General features: G+C 33.7%; 4 protein-coding genes across 7 annotated transcripts in view; 3 read left to right on the forward strand and 1 right to left on the reverse strand.

The window, feature by feature from the left end:
• The window catches only part of Nup98-96 (nuclear pore complex protein Nup98-96), a 36636-nt gene extending 30802 nt beyond the window's left edge, over positions 1 to 5834 (forward strand). The window contains exons 38-46 of the mRNA XM_013307827.1: positions 428 to 596; positions 895 to 1013; positions 1212 to 1340; positions 2090 to 2234; positions 2575 to 2677; positions 3618 to 3739; positions 3987 to 4111; positions 4459 to 4606; positions 4947 to 5834. Coding sequence (XP_013163281.1) covers positions 428 to 596; positions 895 to 1013; positions 1212 to 1340; positions 2090 to 2234; positions 2575 to 2677; positions 3618 to 3739; positions 3987 to 4111; positions 4459 to 4606; positions 4947 to 5036 — 1150 coding nt within the window. The 3' untranslated portion in view covers positions 5037 to 5834. The remainder of the gene's footprint in view (positions 1 to 427; positions 597 to 894; positions 1014 to 1211; positions 1341 to 2089; positions 2235 to 2574; positions 2678 to 3617; positions 3740 to 3986; positions 4112 to 4458; positions 4607 to 4946) is intronic.
• A 174-nt stretch (positions 5835 to 6008) lies between these two features.
• LOC106114738 (oocyte zinc finger protein XlCOF19-like) lies at positions 6009 to 7595 on the forward strand. 2 transcript variants are annotated; one of them, NM_001312505.1, is given in 4 exon segments: positions 6050 to 6278; positions 6397 to 6599; positions 7139 to 7541; positions 7544 to 7587. In NM_001312505.1, coding segments are annotated over 4 exon segments (747 nt in total). In that variant the 5' UTR covers positions 6050 to 6153; the 3' UTR covers positions 7560 to 7587.
• A 494-nt stretch (positions 7596 to 8089) lies between these two features.
• On the reverse strand, positions 8090 to 10137 carry LOC106114737 (uncharacterized). The gene is made up of 6 exons (XM_013308053.1): positions 9858 to 10137; positions 9196 to 9300; positions 8704 to 8910; positions 8399 to 8474; positions 8244 to 8318; positions 8090 to 8167 (listed from the first exon to the last, which is right to left on the reverse strand). Exons 1-6 carry the CDS (start codon positions 10135 to 10137, stop codon positions 8116 to 8118), a joined length of 795 nt encoding a protein of 264 aa, XP_013163507.1. The 3' UTR covers positions 8090 to 8115.
• LOC106114736 (polyadenylate-binding protein RBP45) overlaps positions 9797 to 21608 on the forward strand; it is a 138511-nt gene continuing 126699 nt past the window's right edge. For all 3 annotated transcript variants that reach the window (XM_013308049.1, XM_013308050.1, XM_013308052.1), the window contains exon 1: positions 9797 to 9816. The gene's annotated coding sequence lies outside the window, so the exon portion shown is untranslated. The remainder of the gene's footprint in view (positions 9817 to 21608) is intronic.

A 21608-nucleotide genomic window follows, 5' to 3' on the forward strand; every position in this document is an offset into this window, starting at 1 on the left:
TCTTACTTTTATAAGTAATATAAATGTTTGGATGCATGGATGTTTGTTAGAAGGCATCTCGATGAAATTTGTCATAGATATATCACGACTAATTTTTTTTTTAATACCGCGTGGACGGAGTCGCGTGCGACAGCTAGTAGGTTATATATTCTTATACAATTGTAAAGACAGTTGAATATTTAATATACTAGAAATCACTTGCGACATTGGATATAGCGACCGATGATTTAAATTATTACTTACTAGCTGTCGTCCGCGACTCCGTCTGCGCGAAATAAAAAAACTTAATAACTAGTCTATGTGTTTCAGACTATGTTCTATATGTATGACAAATTTCAGCAAGATCTATACAGCCGTTCTGGTGATACCTTCTAACATACATACAAACATTCGCATTTATAATATTAGAAACCGATTTTCTTTGCAGATACCTCTGTCCTCAAGTACCACATCTGGAGCAAGTGATCAGAACGTACGAGGGTTACTTTAGCAACTCTGATGAGGAGGTGGATCTGGGCAGTTTGGAAGTGGATGAGATGGGTATGGCGGTACCGCAGCCACCGTACACTGATGAATATGAATTTAGTTTTGATGTGGTGAGAATTTATGTAATCCATCCATACATCCATCCCAAAATTTTCGCATTTATAATATTAGTAATATATACGTCATAATATATATTACTAGCTGTCGCCCGCGACACCGTCCGCGCGAAATTAAAGAAAGAATAAGTAGTCTATATGTTCTTCCAGACTATGTTCTATATGTATGACAAATTTCATCAAGATCCATGCAGCTGGTCCGAAGATATCTTCTAACATAAATCTAAAAATTCGCATTTATAATATTAGTAAGAAGTAAGATAATAGGTTAATTTATATTGGTCTTCCATAGAATAGCAGTCGTCGTCCTCTAGATGTGAGATACGAGCTGGTGAGAGCGCGCGCTCTCTCCCGTCGCCCTCGTCTCCAGCCTCACAACTACACTGCTGACACCATGGATTATAGCCTTAGGTAATAAATACAAACTTTATTACGGCTCTGAACTTAAAAGATTATAAAAAAACTTCATTAGTACCCTATGTGTTCTTCCAGACTATGTTCTACATCTATGACAAATTTCAGCAAGATCTATGCAGTCGTTCTGGAGATATCTTCTAACAAACATACATCTAAACATTCGCATTTATAATATTAGTAATATATTTTCAGTTTCCTACTGGGTTCTTGGCTGGGTCATCCAACAATGGACAGTATAAAAGGCGTCGCAGAACAGTTAGAAGCACGAGGATATTGGCAACTGGCTATACAAGCGCTTGCTTATCTGCAGAATACTACGATGTAAGTAGAGTTCGCTTTAATATCTGCACGAATTGTCCTCGCTCAGTGAAATACCACGAGCACACAGAAGACACGCCTCAAGTGCGAAGTAATTCCAACTACAGTCTGATGAGTGTGCGTGTCGGAGACCTAATTAAGTCCTCTTTCTATTCCCACACTTTTTCTTATAAGGAAAGGATGGGAAGTGGAAGTGAACTTTCCGGATGAGAGGATGCATGGAAAGGGAAAATATTTTCTTTCTGTGTATCCTTTCCTCCGTCGATTAAAGGTAGACAACGCATATGCAATTGCGTATGTCTATTTACAACGGTCACTTCGCTATTTCAGCGATTTCAGGTGACCGCTCGCTCGTTTGCCATCTTATGATATAAAAAAAAGGGGAGGGGGCGTTCCTATGACACACAGTGGAAGAATACGAATCGAATGACACCTCACTTGTCAAAATTTGTTCGTTTTGGCTATAAAATGGAACACACGTGAATCATTAGCTTTTGAGTAATTCAGATAAAATTTAACTTAATAGTCAACAGAAATAACGTCATAAATAATTCCCGTGCATATGCCATAAAAATCGATCAAATATTCATACAAACATACAGACATAAATAATTTAAGTAATTAGTTTTTCGTTTATCAGCAACGTGAATACGTTATTTGTGCGAAATATAGTTTTTTTTTTACATTTAGAACTTTAAATCAATTTAATTAGTGAAAGAGAATAGATAAATGATGATTTTTATATTATACAGGCGGAGTCATCTTATCCGTGGTGTACTATCCCGGAATGCACCCATCAGACGAAGAGATGAGGAACCTGAACTAAGTCTATTAGAGAAAATGAGAATACCAAAGGAATGGATATTATTAGCACAAGCTGATAGAGCCAAATATGAGGTAAGACCCTAATCATCAGCTCCTTATACATCTTCAAGACTATGTGATAGTGAATACTGGTCCAGTGCAAGACTTCACATATTTGACTTTCTCAGATATGTGCAGCATCACGACGTTTTCCTTCATCATAACATACGATAAATGTACATATGTAAATACACATTGATATATGACGGGTTTTGAACCTCGGATCACCGATGGTCTGTAGCTTTGTTCTTCCAAACTATGTTCTACATCTATGACAAATTTCATAAAGATTCATGCAACTGGAGATTTCTAACAAACATACATCTAAACATTCGCATTTATAATATTAGTAAAATTTTTAATGATATTTTAGCATCAACCAAAATTAGAAGTGGAATATTTAGTTGGGGCAAGACAATGGAATGCAGCGCATAGAGTGTTGGTGGATCAAATACTGGCTGATTGCGTGTTATCTGGTAAATTTTGTATTATTTTTATTGTTAAGAAGAAAATCCGACAGTGCCGGTGTACTGGCGCAGTAGCCTTACTAAAATATCAACGTTTATGTCCCCTCACTACATCTGACACTTGACTTTGTAACGAAAGCGCGCTTGAGTCAAATGATCCTAACTAATAATGTCTGAAAATATAAATAAGAGTGGCAAATAAGACTTCTAGGGGTGGTTTTAACCCCCACATATTTCTTTTAAGTGTCTTAGTACAATCTTATCATACGATGGTGGCTTTAAAGAATAGATTAGGCACTTGGAGTCTTTTATACGTAAGATTTCGTTCACGTGGAATTAAAAAAAAAACTTTTTTTAATAATAAATAAAAAGGAAAGAATGGGAAGTGTAAGTAGACTTTCCATTTGAGAGGATGCATGGAAAGAGAATATATTTTGTTTCTGTACATCCTCTCCTCCGTGGATTAAAGGTAGGCAACGCATATGCAATTGCGTATGTCTATTTGCAACGGTCACTTCGCTATTTCAGCGATTTCAGGTGGCCACTCGCTCGTTTGCCACCTTATGATATAATAAAAATAATAAAAAAAATAATAAATATGGCATATGTAACACAGTGACAATGTAGCTATTAAATGGTGAAGGAATTATTGAAATCAGTTTAGTAGTTTTTGAGTTTTCGTTACATATAAAAATACAAATCTTTCCTCTATATAATCATTCTAATATTATAAACACAAATGTTTGGATGGATGGATGGAAGGACGGATTTTTGAAGGTATCTCAAGAACAGCTGAACAGATCTTAATGAAATTTGGCATACATATAGAACATACTCTGAAAGAACTCATAAACTACTAAGTTTTTATTAATTCCGCGGTGGCAGAGTCGCGGGCGAAATCTAGTTGTATATATATAGATAAAATAGTAATATGTATATTAATTTTCAGATAACATTCAAAGTATTCGTTCTCTACTGATAAAGATGAGCGAGGCTGCGCAACGACATGAAATCAATGGCTGGGAGTGTGGCGGGAAGGCGCTCTATCATTATATGCATGTCTGTGATGAGGTATATATACTCTGTACTATAAACTATTAACCATAGACAATTTACTTTTAATCTAAATAATGTAAATGTAACTTTGTAAAATTATATATACGACTGTAAAAACTGTAAATGTCACTTTTGTAAGAAATTTAATGTCGACTTTGTAAAAATTATAAATTTATTTTTTGTTAATTGAAATTATAAATAAGACTGTAAAAACTGTAAATCTACCATTGTAAAAATTGTAAATGTAACTTTTGTAATACAGGTGCGTGGCTTAGTATCAGCGGCGGAGGGCAGAGCGCCCGGTGGGGCTGCGCTGCAGACGCGGCTGGAGGCGCTACGCCCCACACTAGCAGCAGCATGTCTCTCACTGGAGAAACTAACGCCCAAGTAAACTGTTACTAATTATCGTTACTATGTTATTCCAGTCTACAATGTTTACATTTTAATACTTTTCATCCAGCGCAGAGTCACTGGACTGAAATGAAAGATATAATTATACAAAAAATTCTGACGTATTGTACTTGACTTCATCCGTGAAATTAAAAAAAAACTTGGTATCCTATGAGTTCTTCCAGACTATGTTCTACATCTATGACAAATTTCAAGATTCGAATAAACATACATCTATCCATCCATCCATTCATCAAAATATTCGCATTTATAATATTAGCAAGTCTATTTATAACGACTACTACAAATATCAAAGTTTTTTTTAATGTGTAATGTGTACTCAGGAATGGCAGACAGGCGGCCGCGCGTGCTGAGATGGGTGGACGGTTGGTACAGCTCGCGCTTGCTGGAGGTCAGCCACCGAGGCACCTTGCTGCGTTATTGCGGGCGTTACATCTGCCGCCTGACTGCACTGTGCAGGCCCAGTATAAGGTACTACCAAAAATTTCTTCGATTTCTACCATAATCTACCGATTTCTACCAATTACAACCAAGTGGTAGAAAATAAAGTATTAAAATGGTGTTCAAAGCGTCAAAAGGCTAATGGTTATTGGTATCTCGACTATTCTTAACCATGTCCTAACTAAGCTCTAGTTGGAATAGTACAAGAAATGTTAGTAAATTTACAAAATCAGCTAATATTTTATACAAGAAATAGGAATCAGACATTTTAAAGTAGAATTTTTTTATTTATTTATTATTCTAATGTTAAGTTCAAAGAATTCCCGTTCGTATGAAGATTTATGACTGGTTTTGATTAATTTTTCTACAGATAACAACAGATTTGGCGGAACAAGCTTCAGAATTGTGTATCGATTCGCCGATTTCATCTCAACGGAGTCCGACATCCGCTCGTTGTTAGAGCGTGATAATTTATCTTTGTGTTAGAAACAAAATCTTATCAAAATCAACGGATTTGTAGTTTTAATGTGAATTTTTATTATTCTAGTTAAATTTTGTAAGCAAAAATCACAATATCGAATTCCAATAACCATTGATAAACTACACTTTATGTTAAAATTCGTAAATTCCAAAATATATCTGGTATAAATCTTACATACTATATAAAATTTGCTATACTCCACAATTTCACATCAAATAACCTAAAAAAAGTAAATGTAATGGCCGTCATCTGTAGAATTTGACTTATTAGGCATTAAAACGACAAGATTCAGTATATTTTTAGTTTTTTTTGTTTAAAATTATTAGTGATTTGCCTAAAAAAAAGTGCCAAATAAGTTTTTCAAATGTTAAATATCAATTATTATAATTTCACAAATGTTACTATCCTAATAATGTAAAAATCTACCATTTTTTTCTACCATATAAAAAAGTTTATATGGCAACTCTGTTTGATCTTCGAAAACTAAATAAAAAAATAATTTTGTTAATGACTTTATAATCAAATCAATTGATAATAATTATAAGTGGTCAAAATTCATTTTTCTTTGTCCAATATTTGGCTTAATAATAAAAAGGTTGGCATGTTTATTCTTGTAATAAAGACGCTTAGATATTTTGGTCGTGAATAAAACACAGTTCTTTGTATGTAAGCATCTTTACTTCGACCATTTTTCTTTTGTCGATAATGAAAAGTTATGTTTGTAATTAATATAAGAACATGTTTGGTATGTAATAAAAGAAATATTTTTAAATAAAATAAATACTTTCATTTGTGTTAAATTTATAATTTTGTCATCTTCCCGTAAGTGATAAGTAATTTAAGTTTGGTATAAATCTATTTATACACAAGTTTTTTTTATGGTAACAATTTTAACATTTCGTCTCTATGGTTCCCGCTATAGTTTATCTGTGGTCGCGCGCGCCATTTTCTTTTGCTCTTTGTCTCTAACGTCAATGAAGATCGCAAGATTAATTTCTCTGTGATTTGATAGTTTTGATATGTAAACAAACAGAAATCATGGTCATATTATCAAATTCTTAATAAATTGAATAAAACTTGAGCTTTATATTAAAAAATGTCAGATTTACATGATGGTCCAATTTTTATCGATGTGGGTGACGACGAACCAGCAGAGATATTTGTGGATTTTGTTGATCATACCGAAGAATTGAATTCCGATATCAAAACTAAAGAATCAAGGTAAGTTTCCAATTTTAAAACACTCTTGAAGATTTAGCAATAAAGTCTTCAAACCAAACCTACTTAATTAAAAAGTAAATTTAATTTACAAAAACTACTATTCTGATTCTGATTTCAGAAAATACAATGATGTATATCTTAATGTTCAAAGCCGTAGATTCCGTTGTCCGGAATGCAATAGATACACAGCGGAGACGCAAGATAAACTTCATCGACACATAAAAAAAGTCCACCGAGGAGAAAATCCATTTCAATGTTGTATGTGTGAATATAGTACATACAATAGCACAGTATATGAAGAACATTTAAGAGTCCATCAAGGTAAAAAACATCATCTGACTTATATTATAAACGAGAATGAGAAGATGGATGTTTGTTTAAAGGTACCAGAATGGTTGCATGGATGCTAAAATTTGGCATAGATGAACAGTCTGGAAGTACACATAGGCTACTAATCAAGTTTTTTTAATTACGCGCGGACGGAGTCGCGGATGACAGCTAGTCAAACATAAATTTTACAGTGTTAGGTGACGGTAACAACACACAGAAGAAAGGCATCAAATGAAAGTAATTTTGCACAGTCTGATAAGTGTGGTGCATATTTTTAGTTCTCTTACCCTTTCCACCCTTTATATTTAAGGAAATGATAGGAAAGTGAAGTAGATTTGATGGTGGAGGGGACACAAAGCTAGGGGCAATATTCTCTTGCTATGAATTTCCTCCACCATCCGTGGCCGTTTCGCTTAATTCAGGTGGAGGCTTGCTTGTATGCTACAAAAAACAATATATACTATTACTCTTCTGCAACCTCTCTTCTGTAGCCATCCGTTCAAACTAATGAATCTTGTTTTTTGTTTAAGGTATAAAACCATACAAATGTTCGAAATGTCCGTACCGAAGTGTTTCTAAGAAGAATACAAAGAAACATGAATTAATACATCGTCCTAACAACCCGTTAAAGTGCACACAATGTGATTTCATAGCTAGACATTCTCGTTCACTTATCAATCACATGCGTACACATGATATGGAGGCTTCCGTTGCTGAGTTAAAAGATGATAAAGACATGGAATGTATGCGATGTGGCTTTATAGCTCAATCTAAAAGTGCGATGTTGCACCACAAAGCTAGTATACACGGTGAAGAAAGGAAAACAAGATATCAAGAAGACGCCTTCACTTGTGCTTTGTGCGGTTGGTCATCTAAGAGTAGACCAAAGATTCTTCTGCATTTAATTCACCATCCAAATCAATATGTCGACGAAACTATTATAGATGTTAGGGTTTTAAAAAAACATGGTATATTAAATTGACAATTTTTTTTTGTATTATTTGAAATATAAAATGAGGTTTGTATTGTATTCAATTTTTTTAAATGTAGGAAATGAAGATTAAAAATAAAAAAAAAACTTTGGGTGCATCCCAGTAGTACCCCATACCTATAATACTATAGAACTGTTGGGATATTGACTGCTTTCAGATTATAACCTAATCTTACTAATATTATAAATGCGATTGTTTAGATGGATGGATGTTTGTTTGAATGGATCTCGTTGAAATTTGGCCTAGATATAGAACATAGTCTAAAAGAACACGTAGGCTTCTTATTTAGTTAATAATACCGCGTGGACGGAATCGTAGGCGACAGCGACGATACTATATAATTCAAAGCAAATAAAAATAATATGTCTAATTTGTTAATATGCACAATATTTAAGTACAAGGATAAGTCCTTATTCATACCTCTCAAAATGTCAGTAAATAAATTGCTAATTGAAATAAAACACATTTCATTCAATAAATTTAAACATCGTAATTGTATTTCAACTCGTCGTAATTCATTTTCCATATCCTTTCATTCTCTCGTGTGGTTCCATTATATGAGAATATCTGAAATAAATGCTACTTTTCATACAAAAAACTATATCTATTGGAAATTTAAAAGTCAAAAATAGTTTTTGCATACTTGTAATTTCCCGCCAACCATCCGTAGTGTCCCATAGATGATGTAACCTCTGAGAAGCGCGCGAACTGTAGGTATCTATTGGTGACAGAGACAGGAGATAATTAAATTTAAAAAATCATTGTACTTAAGTAAATAATTATTTATCGTCTACTTACCTAGACGAACCACAAAACGACCAGCCGAGGTTAGAACTTACGACATTTTCATCTTCATTTGGCGGTGGACTAAATTCTAGGTTAAAAAAATTATGTACGGTCTGGTTAACATAAAGTATCACGAGGATAAGTATATATTTATATAACGATTTTGAAGTATGCTTCGTCAAAGCACTTTGAGAAGAATACAAATTCGTCTTTTCTGAGCGCCTAGACGTATAAGGTAAGTCAATCGAGATTACTGTCTTGTTTAATTAATTACTAGTTATTTTCAAAATGTGGGACGCAAAACAGTTTACACATACCCTGCCAATGTTTACAGTAATACAAATCACCGGAACAATGGTTTACAAATGTGTAGAACTTGAAATATTTGCCAAATCCTCTGTTGACACTCACACAGACAGGGGCGTAAGTTTCAGGACACGATAAGGGGCATGGATGGTAATCAAATGCCGAATCTATATCGTATAAAGTGCTGAACTTTGAAGATCGTAGACTTTGTTTATTATCTGCAAAATGGATTACATTTACAGCCGAAGAATAAAGTAGATGTTCTGTAGTTATTATAATCATTGACAAAATCATAGATATGTTCAAATGAATGTTATTTTATTACGTCTGTGAACAAGATTTTGTTACTTTTCTTAATGGCCAGTTATTCTAGGGAATATGAAAATTATGCAATTAAAGTTCTAGTGAATTTTAATTTAATATTTTTCGACTGTTTTACATACAATTATGATACTATAAATTAACAAAATAATGAAATATTTAATAAATAATTCAACACAAACCTGTAATATTTTGTGTTATATTTTTAACTGGCAACAATTGGTTGGCGCTGTTTCTGCGCGAATCAAAATGTTTTTCACAAGTACCGCTCGAGACAATATAAAATTCTGCAAGTAAAGAATTAGAAGATTCAAATTATACAAAAGTTTAAGCTTATAATCTAACTAGTGAGTTTATAAATAGTGTCTGGAAATTGTGAGTTGTTTTCATGTGTTAGTTACTAAAGATTATTAGACTTCTGAGTTGCGGTTGTGAGTTGTGGTGTTGTATTTGGGTTGTTGTGTAGATTAGAACATACGTCGTGATATTTATATAAGTATAGTATAAATATAGACAAGATGAATAATACCAGCAATATCTGAGTAAATACCTACACTAAATAAAAATGTCTATAGGTCTGTTTCGCGGGCTTGAGCGACTATGTGTTTTGGTGCGTTCGTAAGTTGCGCGAATAAAATAGTAGTGTCGTTTCAGTTGCACGGAAGTTTGAGATTTGATTATCGTTAAAATAAAAATATGCCTGTGTTGGCTGTGTTCTGTGTATTATTATTGTGTTGTACATTTTTTCTTCGCTTACACGATTCTCGGAGTAAACATATTCAGCAAGCGATGGAATACGAAAGGTACGTTATATTTTATACATTGAGTATATTTAATAGGTTACCTTGTCCAGGATACTTGCACATATTACTCATAAATAAATAGCACGAATTCTCAAAATCTTTATGTTGTGTTTCACCATCCACCATTCTTATACCACAGACTATAACGTTATTACTTTTACATATATCATCTGTGCTCGCGCATCTTTTTTTTACGTGTTCAAATTTCAAATGGCTGTCATTCGAAAAGTTTTCTTTTATTTCCGGTAGCTTCATATAGAAACTCTTTGATGTTACAAAATTGAAGGTTATAAAAAATATTGCCAGTGTTGGAAAAAGCATACTTTGGTTTATGATTTAATTATTTTTAGGTTATTAAAATTTTGTTATGGTTATTAACTTTTAAAAATTAATAAGTCGTAGGTTTATAGTACACAAAAACTATGTAACTTAGTTTATAGCAGAGTACAAAATTAATGAAATATTTTGTAGTCAATATAAGTTCGAAGAACACGACGAAGTGCATCCCAAGTTCGAAGTTTTCGAATTTGTGTAATTGTTTTTTTAGAAATTAGAATTACATTTATTAAAATATCACTACCAAATTAATTGACTTTTGATCACACGATGCTTGTCGTCACTTTTACCAATCGAAACAATACGAAATAATTTAGCTGAGTTCGTATGGAACTCAGTAACCGAAGTCGATGTAGATTCGTTAATATTTTATCATTTTGATACAAAACAAACGATACTTTGAAGTTAAATCGTGCCCCGCCATCTTTTGAAATGAATATGCTAGCTAGCTATCGACCGCGACTCCTTTCGCGCGGAAATAAAAAAAATATAATTACCCTATGTGTTCTTCCCGATTATGTTTTATATGTATGACAAATTCCATCGAGATCCATGCAGCCGTTCTGAAGATACCTTCAAACAAACAACCATCTAACCATTCACATTTAGTAAGATTACAAAATTGCAGTAAGAGATGGGCGTTATTTTAGCGAACTAATTGAATTAACCGTTGATTCAACGTTCCAACCGTTGACCGTTTTTCATTTAACTAGTTAAATTCAACGCAAAACGTTATCACTGGTCGTCTATTTTGCTACGTTTGAATATATAAATAATTAGTTAACACAAATAGTTGAAAAAAGCAAATTTAACGGAACGGCCATTTTGTTTCGTTGATTCCAAAACCAACAACGACCTCCTAATACCAAATATTCTTGATATTTGTTTAACTTTTCAAATTATTATTAGTTCCTTTTACGGAACGTTTTTCCAAAAATACTACATCTATGTCAAATTTCATTTCAGATAGTGTTCTACAAGGCATCAATGTTTTTTATACTTTTATCACATTGATAAACAAAACGATACTATGTTGAAAAATCGTACAGCGCCATCTATTGTACTAAATGTGATACAACACAAAGCGACTTACAGATGGCACGTCACGTTGCTTCTTTATTAAGATGACTTCTTTTTTTTTGTGTACGAATTTAAAGAAAATATGTAGATTATGGGAGTGAAGTTTATAAGTTCGCAGGATAGAAGTAAAATATTTATTATTAGTTTTATTTATCTTGCTAATTAATTTTTACTAATGTTATAAATGCGAATGTTTATATGTTTTAGGGTATCTCCAGAACGGCTCACGATGAAATTTATCATACATATAGAACATAGTCTGGAATAACACACGCTGCTAATGATATTTATTTTAATCCGTGCCAATGGAGTTGCGGGCGACATCTAGTATTGTATAAATCAGCATTTTGTAGACAAAATGCTGATTTATACAATACTATTCAATATCCATAGCTGTCAGCTTTGTCAACTCTAGAGAGTTGACAAAGCCGACAGCTATGGATAGCTCGTAATAACAATCATGGAATCAGTAAATCACGTTAATAATTAAAATAAATTCGTCAGTTTTATTTAGTTCCATTTACGGAACGTTATGTCAAAAATACTCCATCTATGTCAAATTTCAGACTAGATAGCACTAGTTAGTTATATTTTTAAACTCCTATCAGTTGATAAACAAAACGATACTATGTTGAAAAATCGTACAGCGCCATCTATCGTACTAAAGTGATTTAACACAAAACAGCTTATGTCACTTTTACAATGGGCCGATAGGTCGAAAGGAAAATATGCTTCTGTCTGATGAGTTAATGTTTTGTACTACTACGACCTTTCCCAGGTTCTAGACTCATACCAAATATCATTTAAATCGGTTTAGCTGTTTTGACGGGAAAATTGGATTGTGTTACTATTGTATTTATAAATATTACGTACGGACTAATAAGGAAGTAAGGAATAATTAGGTTCATATTTTTTTTTAGGTTTATAAATAAGGATAATCCATTTTCTAATATTCTATTTCTATTTCGAATGTGTACTGTCCATTAGTCGCGGAAAATATTATTATTTTTGCATAAACTAAACAACGTCGCGCAACGCCATCTATTGGTGAATCTCGTAAACAACTTTGATTTACGTCACTAGATGTCACTGCACAACACATCGTGGGATCGTGGTCAAGTTTGTAAAAATTATGAGACTAGCTGTCGCCCGTGACTTCGTCCGCACGGAATTAAAAAACTTAATTAGTTCCCGACAATTATTTGAATTTTTCTCACCTATTAAACCTTCCCTCCACGAACATTTCAAGACCCAGATAAGATAATTCCGTTCAGCCGTTTTTGTGTTTTAGCGAGACTAACGAACAGCAATTGAATTTTATATATATATATAGATTTTGACGTGCTAAAGATTCGATATTATAACATAAAAGACGTACTTAAAATACACTTCTTTAATACTTGTCTCCTTGTCTTAAGTCGGACGTTGTTCGTCAAGACAACTCAACAGTTGTATGGATGATATTACGTATCCCATGAACGGCTTATCAGATCTCTGTGAACTTTGCAGCTATAGGTAACTCAAGGAACATTGAATACCTCCAGAACAGCTTACATTGAACCGGTTCAGAGTACAATTTGTACTTGGAAAACTGATTTACGTTTCACATTGTGAGCTGCGACTCAATAGTTTTACTTAATGAACTTACAACTTTCCCTCCCTGGTCGCAGATCCAAAGGCAGACTCAAAACGAGATGGAAAGAAAGACATGAGTGAGTGTCAAGTTTCAGAAGATGTCATGGACAGAGCGAATTGGAAGAGACGGATTGGGGAAGCTGACCTTACCACCATGTGGAATGAAAGCTAGGCAGAGAGAGAAGTAGAGAGAGAGAGGGAGAGATAAGGAGAGAGAGAGAGAGAGGGAGAGAGAGAGAGTTATACTTAATGAGATGATTTACAAATTTAGATGTTGAGTCGTAACTCAACGGTTCATGTGATTTTGAATCGATTCAGATTTACATATGACTAGAAATTTGCGATAGCCCATAGAATATAGATAGACATAGTTTCCGTGGTATCTTGGTTTTTTTCTTGCTAAGAATATATTGATTTACAAACATACATCTTTCCAACTTACTTTGCCAAATTTCAAACATGAAAAAAGCCAACAGATAACAAAGATTCGAATTATTATAGATAGGATACTTATGGTACGGATGCCTTATTTATTCCTCTTTCCCTTCCCACCCTTTTTCTTATGAGGAAAGGATGGGAAGTGGAAGTGGACTTTCCGGATAAGAGGATGCATGGAAAGGGAAAATATTATCTTTCTGTGCATCCTCTCCTCCGTCGATTAAAGTTAGGCAACGCATATTCAATTGCGTATGTCTATGGGCAACGGTCACTTCGCTATTTCAGGTGGCCGCTCGCTCGTTTGCCACTTTATGATATAAAAAAAAATACTTTTCATCCAAGAAAAATGTCAGGTTTGTGAGGTAAGTACTAGACGTAATTATAACATACGCTCCTAATGCAGTAGGCTCCATAAATCTGTCAAGAGAGGGCGCCACGGCACTTAGCCACACACCCCGGAAGCTTTAAACACTTTTTCCACTAAGCGAGTAGCCGCGCGACCTAAGACTTACGGCTGCTTAAACTTAAATAAATAAATAAAAAATAAAAACTTTATTGCCATAAAAAAGACTGAACAAAATTATACAACACACTGTTATACAGAGATAGTCCTGGCAAAAGGGGGTGGCTCAGCTTTGCCAACACAGGTCAGATTCCAGTGTCGAGCTGGTTTTCAGCCACCCTCCCTTCCCAAGATGAAAAAGGGGGAATAGATAGTAGATGGTCGCTGTACACTTAAAAAATTAATTTTAATTTCAAACTAAATATTAAACAGAAAAACGTCATTCAATTGTTTGTAGGAATTTTATCGCATTAAAAGTCAGTACCTGGATGTATTTTTCTTTTTTAAATTTGTTTTTTTGGAAATTATATTTAAGTAGGAATTACTAATAAAATGATGAAATATGAATAATATTTTTCTATCTAACCGATAGAAAAATTTAAGTTTACGTTTAAGTTGATTATCGATAAAACACGAATAAAATGACATTTTCTAAAAATGATTCCTAACTAGATCGATTTATCGCCCCCGAAACCCCCTACACAATTATTATTAAAAGTAGGTTCATATCCAGCTACCTTCCAGTCGAAGACCCGGCAAGATACATACGTCCAATACATACGGTGAATACCTAATACCTGGAAAGAGGCAAAAAAATTGGTTATTAAGTACAAGTAAATAAAATATATTGTTTATAATTAGTTCCAAAGTTGAATGTTATGGGACTGACATGTTCAAAACAACGAAAGTACCTAAAAAAAAAATAAAAAAAAAATTGTTCATTTTGATATTACAGACTCTTCAATTTATTAAAACCTCCTTTTTCCTACCTCCGAATTCTTTTTCCTATGTCCGAAAAATTGCACTTTTTCGTTTTTATGCTAGTGGAAAAGAGTATTAACTAATCACTCTAAGTAAACGTCCGCCTGGATTTAGTCTTTGGTGCTAAGAGATTTTGAAGCTTATAGACTTTTCTTTGATTTTTTAGGGTTCCGTACCTCATAGGAAAAAACGGAATCCTAATACGATCACTTTGTTGTCCGTCCGTCTGTCAAGGTCCTTTTTCTCAAAAACGCGTGAAGCTATATTTTTAATGTCATTTAGCTTTGAGGTTAAGTGACGATTAATATTAGTAATTTTATTAACCTAACTAATATTATAAATGAAAATGTTTAGATGTATGTTTGAAGGTATCTTCAGAACAGATGCATGGATCTTGATGAAATTTGTCATAGATATAGAACATAGTCTTTAAGAACACATAAACTATTTAACAAGATTTTAATTCTATCGAACGATATTGAAGCCGTTACGAATAGGCTTTTTTATTAGTGAGGAAATCTTCGTAAGATAACCTGCCTTTTAAGGAGAAAGATAGGATTAACAATTATGCTATTTGTACTATCTTTAGGGTTCCGTACCTCATAGGAAAAAAACGGAGCCCTTATACACTTTGTTGTCCGTCCGTCTGTCTGTCAAGATCCTTTTTCTCAAAAACGCGTGAAGGTATCAAGCTGGAATTTATTTGTAGTACAATTTAATTTAAAGAAGGATGTGACTACTTCTGGAGATAGCTCTGGATGATAACTAAGTACGCTTATTCCGGGAGTACAGGATTGTATGATCTTTAACTTACTAACACGATAATAACTTAATCTTAACTTAACAAGTGAACATCAGCAGTTAACGTAGTTAAGTAAATACTTAGACCGTAACTAATAGTTTGAATATAACAATATACGCGTTCACGTAATAACATTTTGAATTTAAATATATAAAATTATTAATATTAAACCTATATCCTAATCTATATATATATATATATATATATATAAAAATAAATTGCTGTTCGTTAGTCTCGCTAAAACTGGAGAGCGGCAGAACGGATTTATCTTGTCTTGGTGTTAAAAAGTTCGTGGAGGTCTAGGGAAGGTTTAAAAGGTGAGAAGAATTCAAATAAATGCCGAGAAAACCCTAAAAACAGCCCTTTTCTTTTTCCATATAAAAGGCTGAAACTTGGCATAGATGTAGAACATAGTCTGGAAGAACACATAGACTACTTAAGACTTTTTGACGGTGTTTCGTGAGACAGCTAGTTCTAGTATAAATGTTTTTAGTACAAACCCGAGCGTATATACAAGTTTTTTTTTCTTTTATAAGAATAAGTCATTGGACAAGTGAAGGGGAAGATTAATGAATAAGAAATGAGTTGGGAAATGAAAAGCAAACAGCTCGCCGCGCGCTTCACCCTTTGCCCTCGCAATAACCGCCGGCGAGACCACGTCTAGTTACGATTTTATATCTTACTAATATTATAAATGCGAATGTTTGGATGGATGTTAGAAGTTATCTCCAGAACGATTGAATGGATCGCGATGATATTTGACATACATATAGAACATAGTCTGGAAGAGCACATAGACTACTAATTATGTTATTTTTAATTACGTGCGGACGGAGTCGATGGCAACAGTTAGTCACATTATAAATGCGAATGTTTGGATGTATGTTTGTTAGAAGATATCTCCAGAACTGCTGCATGGATGTCAATGAAATTAGGCATAGATGTAGATCATAGTCTGGAATGACCCTTAAATTGTACAGCGAAAATTCCATATACTTGTACTAGCCGTTGCCCGCGACTCCGTCCGCGCGGAGTTAAAAAACAAACGTAATTAGTAGTAATGTGTTTTGTCAGACTATCTTCTACATCTGTATCTTTGCCCGAAAACATTATCATCTTATCTAATTGGGTAAAAATTGTACATTGGACGACATCAAAAAGAAGGGGGTTTTCAATTCGTCCTGCTTTTGTTCATTAATTTAAAATTCCTGAGACGATATTCTCCGATCTTCAATTGTTAGGCAAATTACTTGACGCGTTTAATTAAAAAATCTGACGTCAAGACTCGGTCGGTTCAAATTGTACTTAACAGAACATCAAAATGTTATAAATGCGAATGTTTAGATGGATGTTTGTTTAAAGGTATCGCTGGAACGGCTGCATGGATCTTGATGAAATTTGGCATAGATGTAGAACATAGTCTGAAAGAACACATAGACATTACGTTCTTTTAATTCCTCGCGATCAGAGTCGCGGGCGACAGTTAGTATTATAAATACGAATGTTTAGATGTATGGATGTTTATTAGAAAGTATCTTCAGAACAGCTGCATGGATCTTGATGAAATTTGTCATGAACTAGGCTACTTTTTTTAGATCCACGCAGACGGAGTCACCGGCGACAACTAGTTTTCTGTTAAACTTTATTTTTTTTGGTTTTTTAAAGAAATTAAAACTTCGTGTTAGTAATAAATTTTGATGTTAGTATAGTAATGTTTTTTTTTTTTCCAAATATTTACAATGTCAACCCTTATTCCAACCCCTTACAGTCTACCCTTCAATAAATCATTGATATATCAAGGTTACGTTGAATCCTTTTCTCTGAACAACCCTGAAGATAAAACTCAAGTGTTGATACGTTACAACTTTAAAAGATTTATATTTTACTAGCTGAAGCCCGCGACTCCGTCCGCGCTGAATAAAGAATTAACAAATTAGTAGTCTACGTGTTCTTTAAGACTATGTTCTACATCTATGCTAAATTTCAGCGAGATTTGAGACATACCTTTTAACAAACATCCAAACATTCGCATTTATAATATTAGTAAGAAGTAACTAGCCAGCCACTCCGTTCGCGCGGATTAAAAAAAAATCAGTAGTCTATGTGTACTCCCAGACTATGTTCTCCATCTATGACAAATTTCATCAAGATCTGTTGAGCCGTTCTGGAGGTAGCTTCTAACATCGTATATATATATAATATATATAAAAGAAAGTGGTGTTAGTTACACTATTTATAACTCAAGAACGGCTTTACCGATTTGACTGATAATTGGTGAGGAGGTAACTTAGAGCCAGGAGACGGACATAGGATACTATTTATTCATTTTTTTCGAATTTATGCCTTGAAGAGCTGCTTTTTGTTTAACTTACTAATATTATAAATGCGAATGTTTAGATGGATGTGATGTGGATGGATGGATGGGTGGGTTACACTAATTAAGTTTTTTTATATATCCACGCGGACGGAGTCGCGGGCGACAGCTAGTTTATAATATTAGTAAGATTACCGGCTATTACAATTTTTAAATTAGGAACAAAATTATTTCTAAATATTCCTGCCACATATCAAATAACATAAAGGATGTCTTTCTACGATATTTATAATACGCTGACGTTTTTTATGACCTCTACGTGAGATCGTCTTACGCACCCCTGAAAATCTCAAAGGTTTGAACGTAAAAGTTAATAAATCATTTTAACACGAAATAAAGCCTTACCAACCTATTGTACTTCCTTCTTTATTTAAGACTAGCTTACGCCTTTGCCTTAGTCTGTGTGAAAAAAAAGAACTCAATGAGTAGCCTATATGTTCTTCCAGACTATTTTTTACATTTGTACCAAACTTCATCAAGATTAGTTTAGCCGTTCCGGAGATACCTTCAAACATCAATCCATCCATTAAGCTAAACATTCGCATTTATAATATTAGTAATACTAGCCTTTCTCCAGTCTTCGGCTATGTGAAATTAAAAAAAAAACTTAGTAGCCTTCTATATAATTCTATGCTTGCTAAGTTGGTTATTGTAGAACGCGTTTAATCGGGCAAGTTACAGATCAACTGCGTTATATTATAAAAATGCAAGGGCAATGTTGCAACTTCACGACTCATTGCTATAATTATTTGAAAGGCGTATTGGCGTGAACATTTGAAACATTCACATTTATAATATTAGTAAAAAGTATATATTCAATATATATTTTTAAAGATTGGCATCTCTGTCTACCCCTTTAGATTAGAAGTTTATTTAGAGAATGTATTTTAATAACAAAATTCACACCAAAATCTTGCAGCAAGAATCCTAATTAAGAACGTAAAGTAATTTGTTGAACGATTTAATCCAACCCCTAATATTGAGAGGGTGGGATTGCGTAATATTATAAAATTAAGCCAAGGGATGAAGTTTAACAAATAATTTACAATTTAGCACCTTCATTTATATATTTACGAGGTGTTGCCTGCGGCTACGTTCACGTGAAAAAAAAAATAGTAGCCTATGTGTTCTTCCAGGCTTTGTTCTACATCTTTCAGCGATTTCCATACAGCAGTTCTGGAGATACCTTCTAACATACTTCCATACATCTTCTTCTTCGTATTCTTTATTACTGAAGGTCGTGCTTGTGCACGCTTTAACGGCTGTGTCGCCCAGCTGCCTCCACACCGTCCTGTCTTCGGCTTGTCTCACGGTAGTCGTGATATACATACATATAAACATTTGCATTTATAATATTAGTAAGAAGTAAGACTAGCCGTAGCCCGCGACTCTGTTAGTGAGAAATAAAAAAAAACTTAAGTACGTTAAGTAACTTAATGTGTGACCCAGAATATGTTCAACATCCGTGACAAATTACAATGAGATCCATGCAGCTGTTCTGGAGATACATTCTAACAAACATACATCTAAACATTCGCGTTTATAATTTGTATTAGTAAGATTTAAAACTGTAGTTTTATAAGACAATAATACTCGTAAACATTTAAAACATTGTTATCTCTGTTTTGTCAAAGATAATGACAAGGATGACGATATGTTTTATACAAAGATTTTTACATCTAAAACTTTTTAATACTAACCTAATCGATTTAATAATTGAAAAAAATATTTTCATGTTTTAATACTGTTGTTTTGGAACGTCGGTAGCTCATGGGTCAAGCGTTTGACTAGTAATCTGCAGGTCCTGGGTTCGAATCCCGTCATGTACCAATGTGTTTTTCCGATTTACATATGTACATTTATCTTATGTTACGATGAAGGAAAACATCGTGATGTTGCACATATCTGAGAAAGTCAAAGATATGTGTGAAGTCAACCCGCACTTGGCCAGCGTGGTTGATTATGACCTTGTCACCCTTAACTTAGGGTAGGCTCCTAGCACCTGGGGACGTATAGTGAGCTGATGATGATGATTGTTTTAATACTATTTTCTTTCTGTATTTATACAGTTCTCTTGACCCTACTTAATAATGGTCAACTTGACCACTTATCTGTGGTTAAACAGACCGGTCCTAAAACAACAAAACGTTAACGTATTTTCTATCACTCTAGTTATGTTACGGTCAATGTGAATAATTGGGTAATTTACAAAATGTCCACTTATAATATTACGAAGGTTTAAAAAATTTATTATTTTGCTTTATCTTTAAAACTAGGTGTCGCCCGCGACTTCATGCACGTGCAAAAATAACTCAATTCTTTGTGTTCTTCCAGATTATGTTCCACATCTATGCCAAATTTTATCAAAAACCGTTATGCCGTTCCGGAGATACCTTCTACACATCCATCCATCCATCTAAACATTCGCATTTATAATATTAGTAAGATGAAATAAAAACACTGTATATTTTTCTGTATTCTTATAGTTTTTTAGTTAATAGATTTATTACAGATTAGTTTGTGGCCTTGAATCCGTACGCGCGGAATTAAAAAAACTTAATAAGTAGTCTATGTGTTCTTCCAGACTATGTTCTATATGTATGACAAATTTCATTGAGATCCATTCAGCCGTTCTGGAGATATATTCTATTAGGAAGAAAATACGACACTACGCCAGTGTACTGGTGCAACACTAGCCTTACTAAAATGTCAACGTTTATGTTCCCTCACTAATCTGACACTTGAATTAGTAACGAAAGCGCGTCATTCGCGTCAAAGGACTCTAACTAATAATGTCTAAAACTTCAAACATACATCCATACATCTAAACTTTCGCAATTATAATATTAGTAAGATTATTTTATTTACTTTCATATATTTTTTTTTTATTTATTAATCTTTAAATTGCCTTGGATAAAAATTATCTTTTATGTCCAACAATAATATACATACAACTTTTATATTTTAATATAAATTCAAACCCAAGACAAACAGTCATCTAACCACTGTACCATTGAACCCATTGCACTAATTAATGACTTTACTTCTATCTACAGATTAGTCCGGGGCCTATCTTTGAGGCAATTTCCTTGCAAATTACAAAATTTCCCGCACAACTTCGTAGCCTAAATGTCGTGAAAAGCTTTACAAGAAAAGTTGTTATTTTATGTGTGTTTTGACCTTAATTTATGTTAATTATATATAAAAAGCTTAGTATACTGTTCTTGGGGGTTAGACAAAGTCAATAACGACCTTCAAATATGTCTAGAATCGATAATAACTTTGGATAAGTCACGTGATTGTTGCGACACAATTACATACATTTTGGAAGTTCGTTATGGAATAGAAGGGAATGCACTTTGTCTAACCCCTCTGAAGTTTGGCTGTATATCCTAGGAATATTATAAATGGATGGATGTTTGTTTGAAGGTATCTCCAAAACGTTCGAACAGATCTCGATGAAATTTGAACATAGTCTGGATGAACACATAGACTACTAATTATGTTTTTTTTTAATTCAGCGCGAACGTAGTCGCATACGACAATTAGTTTTAAATAAAGTATGTTTTAGTAAGCGAGCGTCGGTGGGTCTGGAGTCAAGCACTTGACTTGCAATCTGCAGGTACTGGGTTCGAATCCCGCCATGTACCAATGTGTTTTTCGATTTACATATGTACATTTATCGTATGTTGTTACGATAAAGGAAAACATCGTGATACTGCACATATCTGAGAAGAAATTAAAAGATATGTGTGAAGTCAACCCACACTTGGTCAGCGTGGTTGACTATGGCCTAATCACCC

The sequence above is a fragment of the Papilio xuthus genome, unplaced genomic scaffold (genome assembly GCF_000836235.2).
Source record: "Papilio xuthus unplaced genomic scaffold, Pxut_1.1 DF828037.1, whole genome shotgun sequence".
Classification (NCBI taxonomy): domain Eukaryota; kingdom Metazoa; phylum Arthropoda; class Insecta; order Lepidoptera; family Papilionidae; genus Papilio; species Papilio xuthus.

What these genes read in the sequence shown, in the direction of transcription:
- LOC106114738 (XM_013308054.1), top strand. Translation starts at nt 6,154, where the DNA reads ATGTCAGATTTACATGATGGTCCAATTTTTATCGATGTGGGTGACGAC. An exon ending in ATCAAAACTAAAGAATCAAG is followed by an intron (nt 6,279 to 6,396) that starts GTAAGTTTCCAA and finishes TTCTGATTTCAG; the next exon opens with AAAATACAATGATGTATATC. An exon ending in ACATTTAAGAGTCCATCAAG is followed by an intron (nt 6,600 to 7,138) that starts GTAAAAAACATC and finishes TTTTTGTTTAAG; the next exon opens with GTATAAAACCATACAAATGT.
- LOC106114737 (XM_013308053.1), bottom strand. Translation starts at nt 10,137, where the DNA reads ATGCTTTTTCCAACACTGGCAATATTTTTTATAACCTTCAATTTTGTA. An exon ending in TCGTTTTGTGGTTCGTCTAG is followed by an intron (nt 8,319 to 8,398) that starts GTAAGTAGACGA and finishes TGTCACCAATAG; the next exon opens with ATACCTACAGTTCGCGCGCT. An exon ending in TGGTTGGCGGGAAATTACAA is followed by an intron (nt 8,168 to 8,243) that starts GTATGCAAAAAC and finishes CATTTATTTCAG; the next exon opens with ATATTCTCATATAATGGAAC.